This window comes from Staurois parvus, unplaced genomic scaffold, assembly GCF_062004578.1.
Source record: "Staurois parvus isolate SC_StPar_1 unplaced genomic scaffold, SC_StPar_1.0 ptg000525l, whole genome shotgun sequence".
Taxonomy (NCBI): Eukaryota; Metazoa; Chordata; class Amphibia; order Anura; family Ranidae; genus Staurois; species Staurois parvus.
Window position 1 is genome coordinate 3,212,599 of NW_028318321.1, and position 15,410 is coordinate 3,228,008.

At 42.1% G+C, this 15,410-nt stretch overlaps 1 protein-coding gene and 1 pseudogene across 1 annotated transcript in view; one reads left to right on the forward strand and one right to left on the reverse strand.

Annotated features, from left to right (window-relative positions):
- GABRP (gamma-aminobutyric acid type A receptor subunit pi) overlaps window positions 1-15,410 on the forward strand; it is a 168,552-nt gene that overhangs the window by 142,393 nt on the left and 10,749 nt on the right. Inside the window, exons 8-9 of the mRNA XM_089690278.1 lie at window positions 6,565-6,717; window positions 9,618-9,811. Coding sequence (XP_089546404.1) covers window positions 6,565-6,717; window positions 9,618-9,811 — 347 coding nt within the window. The remainder of the gene's footprint in view (window positions 1-6,564; window positions 6,718-9,617; window positions 9,812-15,410) is intronic.
- Window positions 10,077-14,134, reverse strand: LOC149451696 (uncharacterized; annotated as a pseudogene).

Below are 15,410 nucleotides of genomic sequence, written 5' to 3' on the forward strand. Positions count from 1 at the left end.
GACACTCGTGTGTGGGTCTGTGGGACGAGAACAAGGCAAGCTGGGAGCAGGACTGCTGTTTGGACTGGAGTGTATAGAAGGGACCACCTGGCGTGGAGAGAGACAGACTGTCACTGTGACTCAGGAGGGGACGTGTCATGTCATTGAGGTGTCATCATCATCATCTGTACTGCTGCACACTGCTGTCAGTGTCACTGTGAGAGTCAATTTCATATGTATATGCCTGCCCATTCCAATTTTTTGCCCTCCTGAGTCCTATCCCTGAGCTACTTACTTACTATATCGAAAATAAAATAAGAAATATGTTATTTGCCTTAATATCTACCTTAAATCACATTGCTGTCTGCATATTGTACTTGTTTGTAGCCTAAATACTGACATTTGCACTTAAAACCATAATTTTTTTAACTTTGTGGATATTTGGAACAAATGGTTTCCTATGGAGTGGGGGAGACAAATAGCATACGGTAACAATTAATCACTAATGATTACACAATACTCTAAACACATTCATTTAAATACTACTACATTCTACAACTTACTACAAGAACAGGTGTACCTCGGTTTACGAACGCCTCGGTTAACGTAATTTTCGGTTCACGAATGAAAATCTATTGAAAATAATGCCTCGGTTTACACATTTTTTTCGCAATATAAAGTAAGTTTCTCCAAGATGAATTGCGCCTGGGAGGTTTATAGCTCCAGCCCCGTGAATGCTGGAGTCTGTGGGTAGCACGTTATGTCAAGTGTGAAGGTATTGGAGCTGTTTTTGCATCACGTTTTGGAGCCATTCTGGAAATTTTTAATCATGTCCCTGTACAGTATTTATGCCTTTAAAGTGCACTTTATAAAGAGTTTTGAGCATATAAAAGACTTTTTTTTTACTTTTTTCTGACCTCCATAGCAGATTAATTGGTTTTCAATGCATTCCTATGGGAAACTGCATTTCTGTTTACAAATTTTTCGCAATACAAAACGTCCCAAAGAACGCGTTCAATTCATAAACTGAGGTACGTCTGTACTTTACTCAATAGGGAGCTATTTGTTGCAAAACTATAGTGACTGACAACTGATCACTTTAATAAAAATTGTCTGTGTACTCCCAACCTTCAAGTTTCAATTTTTTTGTGGTCAAAACCTGCGCTGAAAATTCAGGGCCTCCAAATGTGGATTCTAACTGCAGGATAGTAAGGTACAGGTAGGAGCCAACACCTTACGGTGCGTACTATGTAGTGTTTTTATAGTTTATTTTGCCTTTAAAAAGAAAATTTAAAACATGTTCCATTGCTTTAATTGTGCCTGTGTCAGTTCAGCTAAAAGAAAAATAACATGAGATGTAGCACACTGCAGACCTGGCTTCCTCAGCACTAAACTATACCATGACTTATGTAACCTGCATCTGCTTCTCTCCTGTTGCCCCCAGCATGCTAGACAGCATCAAAGGCACTCAGAGGGAATAATACTTTTAAGCTGGTCTGTCCTACAGTGCAGGGTAATGAGACAAGTTCACTGGCCAAGTATTAAGTTTGATCTGTATGGTGGATCAGAAACAGGTTTTACAGATCTCTGTCCATTGACCTTTTTGACAGTATGAACAAGACAAGTCATTGTCCTTAACAGAAAACCTGACAGCTATATTTACTGGCTGCTGGTGAGACAAAAGACTGCACTGCTTCTTGTTTCTTTAACGCAGATCATGTTGTATTACCAGACAAATACACAGAAATGTAATTGAATTAAAATTTGTAGATAACTATTATAAATGAAAAAAAAACAGAATAGCATTAGTGACAAATTACTTTAATGGCATCCCAGTCTTACTCCGTAGGGTTCAGTATTGAGTTGGCCCACCTTTTGCAGTTATAACAGCTTCAACTCTTCTGGGAAGGCTGTCCACAAGGTTTAGGAGTGTGTCTATGGGAATGTTTGACCATTCTTCCAGAACATTTGTGAGGTCAGGCACTGATGTCAGATGAGAAGGCCTGGTTTGCAGTCTCTGCTATAATCATCCCAAAGGTGTTCTTTCTGGTTGAGGTCAGGACTTTGTGCAGGACAGTCAAGTTCCTCCACCCCAAAGTCACTTATCCATGTCTTTAAGGACCTTGCTTTGTCCACCCTCCTCCAAACTTTACACTTGGCGCAATGCAGTCAGGCAAGTACCGTTCTCCTGGCAACCGCCACACTCAGACACATCTATTGGATTGCTAGACAGACAAGCATGATTTGTCAATCCAGAGAACATGTCTTCACTGCTCTAGAGTCCAGTGGCAGCGTGCTTTACCACACTGCATCCAACGCTTTTCATTGCACTTGGTGATGTAAGGCTTGGATGCAGCTGTTCAGCCATGGAAACCCATTCCATAAAGCTCTCTATGCACTGTTGTTGTGCTAATCTGAAGGCCACATTTAGTTTGGAGGTCTTTAGCTATTGACTCTGCAGACAGTTAGCGACTTCTGCGCACTGTGCTCTTCAGCATGTGTTGACCCTGCTCTGTCATTTAATGTGGCCTGCCACTTCATGGCTGAGTTGCTGTTGTTCCCAGTTGCTTTTGCTTTGTTATAATATGAATATTTAGTAACAAGGAATTTTCACAGAAGGACTTATGCACAGGTGGTATCCTATCACGGTACCATGCTTGAATTCACTAAGCTCCTGAGAGCAACCCACTCTTTCACAAATGTTTGTAGAAGAAGTCTGCATACCTAAGTGAACTTGTACACCTTGGGCCATGGAGGTAATTGGAGCACCTGAATCTAATAATTTGGAGGGATGTCCCAATACTTTTCGCAATATAGTGTAAGTTAGTAAATTCTGGTGGCAATATGAAAAAACAAAAAGAACAATGCAGTGTAAATGTGAGCAGAGCTTGACCAAAGTAAATCATTTAGTTTTAAGTAGTAACAAGCAGGCATGGAAGTTAATAAACAATAGTAAGAAGTATGTACAAAACATCTACAAGCTCTGGTGACCACTGGGATAAGTAGGTGCTAGATCTCTCCCAGAACATACAATATATCTCCAAGGATACAAAGAACATCCTTGCATAGCCAAAAAGAATAAATAATTACTTTCAGTCTGCCTTGCAAAGTTCTCTTGGTGTTCCCAGTTGCATCAGCCCCTGATGAAAATGGACTTCCTTTGAAACACGTTGGATAGTGAGTGAATGGGCAGCCAACAGAGTGCCAGCCTCCAGTGAGTAAGCATCGAGTGAGAGACTGTTTCTGATTTGATGGCTATACCCTGTGACCTGGGATTATACTGTAAAAGTAGAAGGCGCATCTTTTAACTCTGAGGAGTTTCTGAGAGTTACATGTCTATGTTCATTGCTAGAGGTGAAACACAGGCTTGTTTGCAGAAGTTTCATGACATTGAAACTGCTGTAGCGTGATGTGGCTGGGAATGCCAGGTGAATATTGCAAGAAGAATTAAAATCAATTGGTTAATCTTTTGACTATAAAGGGAGTTACTGTATATCCTCTTCGAGCAGATTTGCCAGGGTAAGGAGAGTTTATATCATAGCGGAACTAAACCCTCCTATCATTTACAGATAAGGAAGCTGCCATTTTAGCTTTTGTTTGGGATGCAGTTGCCATGCTGCTGCACATCAGCCATTTGATAGCTTGGCAGTTTGTTTTAGAACACACGCAACTGTGATAGTTATCATTCGCTGTATGCCTTGATTGTAATTGTTTTGGGAAGCAGTTAATTTGATGGCTTTAGTTCCACTTTGAAAGCTAAACGTTATACTTGATGGAGCATTTTAGGGGAGGGACAGTGCAAGGATCACCTTGAAGTCATTGTCCATTGTAGTCATTGATGTCAGTGGCAGTTAGTCAGTTCCCACCCACTGTCAGAATGCCCGCCACAGTTCCGCAGTCCCGCTATAAGTCGCTGATTGCTGCCATTACTAGTATTACAAAAATAAAAATTCCAGTATACTTTATATACCACCATTTGTAGACGCTATAACTTTCACGTAAACCAATTAATATACACTTATTGGGATTTTTTTAGCAAAGACTTGTAGCAGAATACATTTCGGCCTAAATTTAAAAAGAAATTAGATTTTTTACTTTTTTTATTGGATATGTTTTATAGCAAAAAGTAAAAAAAATTGTTGGTTTTTATTGTTTATACCGCAAAACATAAAAACCAAAGAGGTGATCAAATACCACCGATAGCAAGCTCTATTTGTGGGAAGAAAAGGACATAAATTTCATTTGGTTGCAGCATTGCATGAGGATGCAATTGTCAGTTAAAGTAACACAGCGCCGCATTGCAAAAAATGGCCTGGCCAGGAAGGGGGGTAAATCCTCTAGAGGGCAAGTGGTTAATTTATAAACTGAAACGTTATAGGCAGTGCTCATGTGATCAAAATGTAGCCTGAGCACCATCAGTTTACATATTCTGAGGCTTTGTTCAAGAGCTGCTGTCAGATCACAGTGACAGAACCGGAAAAAGAAGCATTAAGAAAAAAACAAACGTGGCAGATTTTTCTGTTTATTCTGATACCTAACTCTGCAGTTTAAAAATGAAATCACTGCCCAGAGGGGAAATGGCAATTATAAGTAAAACTCTAATATCATGACCTATAAAAAGACACAAGTTCTTTTGATAGGTTCTCTTTATATATTGCATTGGTCAGGGTGGCTGTAAATAACCAGCTACTACTTGGCAAATGGCAAACACCAGTTTAGTTCCTTATTTTTTTCAGATAGCAAAATACTTCCCCGTCCTTGCTGTTGGATCTTAAAAACGAAAACCATGGTTTATAAAAAGAAGATAGTGATCAGAAGTTTGCTTTCATTTGCTGCCTGTAATGATTAATTGCTAAGGTCAATACTTACCAGTGTCGACTCTAGGAACAATATATAGGGGGCACATCACAGTCAAAACTGTGTGGGGGGGCACTAATAATATTCACCACTAGTCGTGCCACTGAAAAAAATGAAATAAGTACATAAATAATATTATAAAATATGAGAGCAATGTGGTATGCAATGACACCTTTTTATTGTACTAACACTTAAAAGACAAGCAAGAGTTTTCCTTTCTTCCTCGGGTATTGCTTCAGACCTGAGAAACAGAGGAAAACTCTCAAAAGCTTGTCTTTATAGTTTAAAGCAATTTCAGCAAATACCAGGGCTGTGAAAAATTGTCTATGTTAAATATGTCACTAATGAAGACCAGTGAATATTATAGTTAGTCTATGACCAGCTCAATTTTGTGCATTAGATTAGACATCACTCAGCCAGTCAAGACTGGGGAAAGATCTTGACTTTAAAGTCGGGATCCACCCCAGAGTCTGGAGCAGCACTTGGCCCAGCCTCTCAGTAAGCAGCTGAGACCCTGAGCTAGCCAATCTCTCCCCCTGCACAGCCCACATATGAATGCTGCCGCTATTTACATATGAATGCTGCCGTTATTTACATATAAATCCTGACATGGTCTGCACATGTGAGTCATCTGTACATGGCAATAGGGCAAAGCTGGGCAGCATAAGTGACAGTACATCACACAGATATCGGGACATATTGCGGAACGGGGACAGTTGGCAAGTATGGGGCAGCTGCTTTGGGCCCCACAACAATGACTGGACCCAGGGCAGCTGCCCGTTTTGCTCCTCCTCAATGACGACCATGAATGCTTGACCAAGCAACTGGCAGTCAAAATAGTGCAGGACAGAGTAGCAAAAAATGGCCTGGTCGTGAAGGGGAGTAAAACCTGCTGGATGTCAGGTGGTTAACTTAACAACCACCCGCTTGCAATGTACATTGGTGCCTATTGGCCAGCAGCCGTTGTGATTTTACACAGAGGAAGTCTGTCAGCAAATCCCAGCCAGTGACTCAGGACCTGCTGATCAGCTGTGTACAATCACAGCCCAGAGCTTTGTATTGACAATCAACACAGAGCTCTGTACAGAGGGAACAATCTCTTTGTTTCTCATTCCTGCAAAGCAAACTATTCCCCCACACTGACAATGCTACTGTCTAATAGGTGCCCCTGTGCTCCTTCATCCAGAATGTAGGCACTCTAATACAAGAGGTGTGTAACTGGCCAGGTCACCAGGGAAAAACAGAGGAAAAAAACCCTAAAAAAGAAAAAACAAATGATTGATGAGCTGCAATATGTTACATTTTTGGTTTTGTATTTAATACCGATTTAAATTCAGTTCAATGCATGCAGCAGTCTACTGATGAAAACAATGTTTTAGATAAAAATTTTGTCCTTAATAAACCATTACAGACCACTATACAGGTGCAGATGGTTGTGCTTTCACGATGATTCTGATTGCCGATCTATTCTCCAAGCCATAATAACCCAATTGCTGTATAAACACTGTACACTGGGTATACAGACTTATTCAATAAGGCAATATATAAAGTGCAGTGCCCTTTAGCAATGAGAATACACCTTCTGCTGATCTGACTGCAGGAAACTCAGATGTGGTTCTTGCGGCTTGCTGCACATTTCTCTTTTAACTGTTTCTCTGTGTATGCCAGGGAATGTCACACCACTTTAGATCACGGCAAATCTAATTTTCTCTTGATTTTCCTACACAGGGCGATACCCGAAGCTGGTATTTCATTTTGATCTGAAAAGAAACATCCTGTATTTCATTCTGGAGACCTATGTACCATCAATCCTTCTGGTTGTACTCTCGTGGGTATCATTTTGGATCAGCCAATCATCTGTACCTGCAAGAATTTGCATAGGTAACATTTCTCTTGCTGCATTCTCCACAATGGTTTACCGTGACTGAAGGTTTTTGAAGCAAGATGAAGAATATTAACCATCACCTGCAAAGCTATTACTTTTGTGTCGGTGGATGATGTCAGCATGCAAACATCTTTATACTAATCACAGCAGCACTGATGTGAAGGTCTAGGCTTCTTAAGCCTTAAACATATTGGAATTATTTAATCTTAGTTTGAAAAAGCTCATTTAAACTGCGTCATCTTTATCAAGCCTTTAGGTTTGAGGAGCTTAGTTGCTGCCCTTAAAGCATCATTAAACTTAGACCTGGACAGTCTGGACACAGCTTTAAATGGGAGTTCTGGCTGTCATTCAGGGAAAAGTGACAGCAGGTTGTTTTCTATCCCAGCTCCTTTTCCATTGATGTTTTCCCTTGCTCTATTGCTCTAATTGAGCTGGTATTCTGGGTATGGCATGTGACCTTCTTCTTCTGATAGTGCTTGTGGCTGCGTTTCCAAGTTCCAGGCACAGACACAGATCACATGGGAAGGGCAGTGACACCATCCTCTTGGGTGAGCTCCTAGTTGGGGAAGATACGGGAGTTATCAACACATACTGTCATTTGCCCTGAATAAGCAAAGTGACATTGTCTCTTAAAATAAGCTTTCCGAAGGTGTTAGCAAGCTTCAAGCACTGCCTACTGCCTGCATGTCCCATAGTAATGGATGAGCAAGCAGGAGGAACCACAGCTCCCAGCGGAGGACATGCTATGTGCCCCAGAAGTGTTGAATAGCAATGTGCCTAGAACTCTTCAAGAAAGTAAAGAACTAAACTATGCAAAATACACACCTCCACCTTCCGATTACATCCCACTCTGGCTGCTGTCATCTTCTCTCCTGGTGGTGGTTTTCAGGCCCTTGATTATCGAGTGGGGAATGATGTCATCCCATGCATGGGAGTCAGTCATTCCAGTACAGCCATAGTGTGCAGTGAATGCAGGCTGAGATGCAAATGAATGCAAATGTACATTCTTTAGAGGACTGTGTCAGGTAAGTGTGTTTTATTGCAGAGAAGATCTAGCATGTCTCTTCTGCCATAAAGAGCAGTTTGTTTGCATACTATAGAATTTTAGATTCTAGTTCAGGAGTTCAGAAGTTCAGGAATTTAAAAAAAACAAACTCACCTAGCTGGATGTAGCTACTATCCATGCTGTATCTGTCCCCCTTTGGCTTTGAGACCAATAACTAGGTGATCAAACCCCACTGATCACCCAGTTCTCAGTCTTCAGTGAGCAGAGAGCTGGGAACTGTCAAAAACTGGCTCTCTGCACTGCCCCTCCAGCACTCACTTTAAAGTCGGGATCTTTCTAGAGCCTGGATCAGCTCAGTGATGTCAGCCAACACCAGGCCAGTGTGGGCTGAAAATGAGTCACAGGAGTGTAGAAAAAACGGAAAATCTGTGATCCATAGGAGAAAAATAGCCAAAACAGCTTTGGCCATATTTCTCCTTTAAGTATAAAACCTTTTTTTAGGGTGTGTTGTTGGTTTTATTTTTTAAGGCAGCAACAAAAGGGCTTTAGGGCTTCAAAAAATTGTCAAGCTCTGCTAAATACTTTCTAAGTGGCTGTTGAAGTTGTTGCTCTTTCGGAGAACATTTACCAGCAAGGATTTAAAGAATAAGTTCACCTTTCGTAACATGTTTCATCAATATTCAGGGTGTAACATGTTACTATCAGACCGGCCCTGCTCCCCCTCAATCCCCGCTTTGGCAGCTAAGGATCTTCTCCCTCCTTGCTAGGTGTTGATTTTAAAAAAAATCGGGCCTGCAGGGCTCCGCCCACATGGCCGCGTCACTCATTCGCAGTCATTTGTGAATGAGAGGCTTCAAGTCCTGACAGCCTTAGTGAAGCACTGTGAAGCGCCGTGGTAGTTCATTCATTCTTCCTGTCAGTATATCTGCTTGCTGTACATCCCATATGAGGAAGCAGATATACTGACAGATCTGCAGGACACCTGCATGGCACCAGCAATCTGATGATCGCTGGTGCAATGGTTTACAGGCTCCTGTAGACAAAAATAATAAATGCACATTTTTTACCTGCAAAAAAATGTGCGTTTTATTATTTTGTTTCTAAAAGGTGAACTTATCCTTTAACAATACTGATGCTTAGGGCTTAAAAGAGAATCTATCAGTATAAAAATATAGCAAATGCCAGCATTTAAAAAAAATGTAAAGTGGTACACAAAGTGTAAACAGAGATTACCTTCAGGATTAAATGAGCAATGGATCCAGATCTATAGGTTGGGATCTCCTGCCCTTATTGTTCATGCTAATGCTTCTGCCTATCAAAATGTAATTTTATTGTTATTATCAGGAATTGGGAATCTCCCAGACATAGGCAGGCAGCAGCAGTGTGTATTATTACATGGCGTAAAGCTGGACAAATGGCAAACCACTAAATACACATTTAAAATTCTCATATGGGATTTATCTAACCCTCCAGAAATATTTTTTCTGTCCATCTAGTCCTGAGATTAACATATAACTAAAAGATAGAACAGCAAAGGTGACATGACTGTTTCACAATTAGCAACTCCCATCCCCTTAGCCTGTATTTGGACCTCTATGATCTCTCCTTCTGAAACCATGTTCCTTATCAGTAGCTGTGGATGCAGTACACTTGATTGGCTCAGAATGCTGCCCCTACTTCTCCCAGTCTGAGTGCTCTTGCACAGGGGATTACAAGAGATTCAAAGTCAAATTCAATTATTTTATTCTTGCTTTATTTAAGTACATAAATGCATTAATTGCTTTATTTTTAAAATCTGTCAATTCAGATTTCGTATTAGCTTATGTTTAAAATGTATGATTATTTATAAATGTAAAATTGATGTGTAAGACTTGTTTTTGATTCTTCTAGGAGTGACTACTGTTCTGACAATGACCACACTCATGATGGGTGCCAGAACATCTCTCCCCAATGCCAACTGTTTCATAAAAGCCATTGATGTCTATCTTGGAATTTGCTTCAGCTTTATATTTGGTGCGCTGCTGGAGTATGCAATAGCCCATTTTTGTACTCTTCATCGCCCAGATCAAAGGAAAGCTGCCCAGGTAGTGTATAATCTACAATGCTTTCATAATGTAAGATTTGGTTAAAAGTTTGTGGACAACTTAACACCACTTATGAACTTATTGGACATCTCATTCAAAAACTATGACCAGTAACATAGAGTCCATCCACCATTTGTGACTATAACAGCCTCCAATCTACCTTGAAGGTATTCCACAAGATTTTGGTGTGTGTATCTGGGAATTAGTGCCAATTCAGCCAAAAACCTCAGTTAGACTTACCGGTAATGATATTTCTAGGAGCTTTTCAGGACAGCACCTGAAGAGAGCGTAGCTCCACCCATTTTCCCAGAAACACTGCAGCCAAGACTTTAACACTTGCCTCTTCCACCATGCCTTCAATTGTAGACGAGAAGCCCAAGACATGCTGTAAAACAAAAACACAGAAAAAGTACAACCATAATAGATCACATAACAATTAAACAGGGATCCAGGGAGGGTAGTCGCTGCTCTCCTGGAAGGCTCCTAGAAATTCTGTTACTGAGGTTTTCCCAACTCTCCTTTCAGGACAGCACCTGGAGATGATAACTGAGAAACTTAACCTAGGGCAGGACAACTGCTTACAGGACTTTTCTACCAAAAGACTGGTCAACAGCCAACAACAGGTCCAACCTATAATATCAGATAGAATCAGAGAAGCTAGAGCAGGTAGTGGCTTTGCATATCTGATATGGTAAAAATGCACCAGCCCTTTCAGTCCAGGACACAGCCACCTCTCTTGTCGAATGGGCTGCGATTCGCTCTAGTGTTTTTTTTCTACTGCAACATAAGCTTCTTGATAGCCTGCTTGAGCCACCTTCCTAAGGTATCCTTAAAAGCTTTCTCGCCTTTGCAAACTCTTGAGAAGAGGACAAACAAAGAGCTAGATTTCCTAAAGGTTTTGGTTGTCTGCAAATACTGTAGGAGACATCTCTTCACATCCAACATATGGACAGCTTCTTCTCCTGGCTTAAAATGAGCCAAAATGTAGGGAAAATAATTTCTTTCAAGTAAATGCAGACAAACCTTTTAAGAGGAACCCTGGGTCCGACCTGAGGATCAGGGTTATCTGGAAACACAACTAAAAATGGTTTCACAATGGACAGGGCTTGAATTTCACTTTTTCTTCAGGCAGAAGTAACTGCTACTGAAAGAATTGTTTAAGGACCAAACTCCTTAATGAATCTTCCTTCAAGGGCTCAAATGGACTGCTCGTGAGACCCTGTAACACAAACGATAGATCCAATCTGGGAAGGAATTTAAGGGAAGCAGGCCTAGCCCTAGCCAATGCCCTAAAAAATTTAATAATAAAAAGTTACTGAGATAGCATCCTCTCCAAGAACACTGACAAAACTGCAACTTGATCCTTGGGAATACTTGCAGCTAAGCCCTTCTCAATTCCTTTGTGGAGGAACTCCAAAACTGAAACTACTTTCTTCAGCTCAAAGCCTTTGATGAACACCATGAATTATACGTAAAGTTTTCATACTTTAAAGTATATTGCTCTGGTTACTTTTTTCCTGCTTGAAGGGAGGGTAGCTATGAGCTTGTCAGATAGCCCCATTCCTCTTAACAGAGCCTCTTCAGATACCAAGTTGTTAATTTGAGGCACTGTATCTCTGGATAGCACAAGGGACCCTGTACCAGCAAGTCCTTCCTGTTTGGCAGCCTCCAGGGGGTGTCTCGCAGACAGGTATAGGAGCAATGAGAATCCAAGGCCTTTTTGGCCTAAAGGGGACAATTAGTATCAATTCCATGGCTTCTTTCCTGAACTTCATGAGTACCAGCGATATCAGTTGAATTGGAGGGAATGTATAACACAAGGGGTATGCCCATGGATAAGCTAATGCGTCAGCCCCACCTCTTGATCCTCTTTGTGCAGGGAAAAGAAAACAGGGCATTTTTAATTTCCTGACTTGCAAATAAATCAGCCTGGATTACTTTTAATTCTCTTCAACTGGATGATCTTCTGGCCTCTGCTTTTGACCATGAGCCCTGTGTCACTAGTTCTTCTATATGGGTTCCCCAACCCCAAGCACTTGCATCTGTAATTAAGCACTTGGCCGTGGGGAAAGACCACTGCAGACCCTTCTCCAGATTAGCCCGATTTCTTCACCACCACCTGTGTGGAGATCTTTATAGGTTTCTCTAAAGACTCCTGATGAGAGCAGTTGTGAAGAATGGCTAGCTGGACTGGGCAAGACTGAAGCCTAACCAACCTAACTGCCCAGATGAAGGTAGTGTCAGGGCTCCCGGGTATGACCAGAGGTGTGTGACTGACGCAGGGAAACGCAGACTTCAGATATGTTATAAACAATGTAATTTATTAACACTAACCATACAAACATAAACGCAGTGCAATACTAAAACATAACACAGTGCAAAAAACCAACCAACCACCCACAGATAACAGTACATACAATGCAAGCGTCGTCAGGCAGGCCGGGTCAATATCAGTCGGGCAGGTAGGTACAGGGGGAGCAAGCGGAGAATGGTCGGGGTCACAGGCCAGGTTCAGCAGGTAGCGGGCAGCGTGGTACAGAGGGTCAGGCAGAGGAGAATGGTCAGACAAGCCAGGGATCAGAGCAGGGTCAGCAGAGAATCAGACAGGAACAGGGAGCAGGAACAGGATACAGGGCCCAAGAGAAACACAACACCAAGGCAGAGTCTGCAGGTCTGAATGTCCCTTAAATACACCAGTATAATTAGTTCCAGGTGTTTGACTGGCTGCAAGGTTGAGTCTCTGATTGCTGGGAGCACCCGCTGGCCAGCCCTGGTACTGCAGCTCATAAGGCAGCTGAGTCCCACTATTGCTGGCCAGTCCATTCCTGACAGGTAGTGAGCAGTCCAAGTGTTGACATTGCTACCCACACTGATACTGAGAGGTTGGTCTGAACTTGAGCCAGGGCCAACTGGATATTTTTCATCTTCTTCTTTGGGAGAAAGATTTTCTGTTGCACCGAGTCTATGGCATAGCCCAAGAACCTCACTCACTGAGCTGGTAGCAAGATTGACTTCTCCAAATTTAATAGTGAACCCAGCCTTTGAAGGTGTACTTGCGTCACCTGCAGATTTGACAGCAACTGACTCCTGGATTCTGCAAACAGAAGCAGGTCGTCTAAATAAGGCACAATTGAGATCCCCTTCAGCCACAAGGGTCCAATACCTCTGCCATCACTTTGGTGAACACCCTGGGGTAAGATGATAGCCTGAAAGACAGCACTCTGAACTGCAGATGCCACACTCTTGGCCTGAGATTGATCGCCAAATGGAGAAACCTTTGCGATGAAGGAGCTATAAGAATGTGCAGGTAAGTATCTCTGAGGCCTATAGACGCCATGAAGGAAACTGGAGTCAGAAGCTTCCTTACTAAATAAATTGTGTCCATATGAAAACGCTTGTACCGAATGGATCTGTTGAGGATCTTTAGATTCAAAATTAAACAGAACTTCCCGGAAGATTTCTTGACAAGAAAAATGTGCAAATAGAAATCCTGGCTCTCCTGTTCCCTGGGAACCTGAATGATGACTTCCTGCTGTATCAGTTCCTCTAAGGTCATTGCCAGAGCTTTTTCCTGGTCCCTTGGGAGACTGGTAACAAAAAATCTTTTCAGAGGAATCTCTGAAAACTCCAGACTGTAACTTTGAGCGAAGTTGCTTCTGACAAACACACTTGGCGTTGCTTATTCCCACTGCAGGAGGAAGGACAGAAGTCTTCTTCCCAGCAGGTGGAGACTGTCATTGGCTTTCTACGGACTGCACTGGAGGCCTGAAGAGAACCCCTCCTTTCCCTTTACTTTTTTAAGGGTTCCAACTTATGGCTCTGTCCTTTATCTTTCCGTGAAAAATTTAAAAAATTCCTCCTAAGCGGCTGTTTCTTCTTCTTGGATGGGAACGCTTTCTTATTATTTATTGTCTCAACAATGTGTCAAAACTGTCTCAAGGTCTGCACCAAACAGCAGGTCACCTGAAAAAGGGACCCCACACAGCTTGAACTTTGAAGCTGTATCTCCAGACCATGTTTTGAGCCAAACGGCTCGCTTGGCTGACTTAACCAGAGCCCAGGACCTGGCTGACATTCTAATCGACTCAGCTGAAGAATCCACCATGGTTCACTGCTTTCAGAAGAGGAGGAAAAGATTCAGACAACACTGTTCTAGAGGTCCGTGTCTCTACATGCTCCTTTAACTGGTCGAGCCAGCATTCTAAAATTTCTGGCCACCACCGTAGAAGCCATTGCTGGCTTAAGATTGGAGAAGGTGGAATGCCATGCTTTGTTGAGAAGGGAATCCGCCCTCTTATCCATTGCGTCTTTGAGGATGCCCATATCTTCGAATGCCAGGTCTGTGCGCCTGGACACTTGAGAGAAGGTAGCATCCAATTTTGGCTTTTTATTCCATACCCATGCCTCATCCTCCTCAAACGGGAACCTCCTTCTGAGGGATTTGGAAAATAATGGACCTCTCTCTGGATCGTTCCATTCCTTCTTTACTGCCACTGATAGGAAAATAGTAAAAAACGGGTAGGCTGATGACGTCAAGCCGTAAACCGGAAGTCCACGTGCCGCTATTTTGAAAGAGGGATTGCAGCATACATTCTACTTGGAGCACTGTATAGTGCGTTTTTAACCCTGTGGTGTCCCTGAAGGACACATTTTAATGTGAGTGGATACATATTTTTTAAAATAAAGGCTATTTTTGGTATACATACTACACTATATTCCAACGTATACAGTCATAGACAAACAGTTTATGGCAATGTGAAAAGCGACAGTTCAAGCAGCAATGCATAGAGACCAGCAGAGGATCTTAATCATGTTGGACCTTTTATGGGATGTTATAAAAAAGTTATAACATTGCAGCAGTCTACCAGTCTCTTGTTACATGGTAGCAGTCTTTTGTAGTTTCCTATACCTAATCTAGAATGAAAGCCTGTGTGGAGGAAGCTGAGTCAAAAAAGGCAAAGGGCTAGTCGCTAGCATTACCTAAAGACTGCCCCCAGCTGGCATTCCATGCTTTGTTCAATGTTCTTTCTCTGTGTGGCAGTAGCCATCTTTGTACAGTAGCAGGGTTTCGATCCCTGAAGTCAGAGTTGTCAAGCTGATGACTAGTGATCTGATGACTGGTGAGGTTATGATCAAGAAACAGCAGGAGAGATAGAGTAAGAACAGATCCACAGGATGAATTAAGCAGATGTAGGCAGATGCATGCACTTTAGATCCTTAGGTACAGCTTCCCCTCCAGCAAGCACTCAGAAGAACAATGAGCAGCATAGTAGTGACATCAAGAAACCTCTCTAGACTGGCAGTCAAAAGTATAGTGCCTTAGATGATCTCCTATTGTAGATAAATAACTATGAGGTTGTAGAACAGCAGTGCTTAGGTACAGTCACATATCAAAAATATTTTTTTGCACAAGGAATGTAAAGCAGAATTCCGGGCAAATATTTTTCTGTACCATGCAGTGGGGCTGTGCCCACACTGCAAGGGTTAATTGCTAATTTTTGCCTAGGGGTGATAAGAGCAGATTCACCTACTCCACAGATTCTTCGAGCGCAAACCTGGTCCCCACCATTTCTTCCCTCCTGCATGCTAGCGGTCTTGT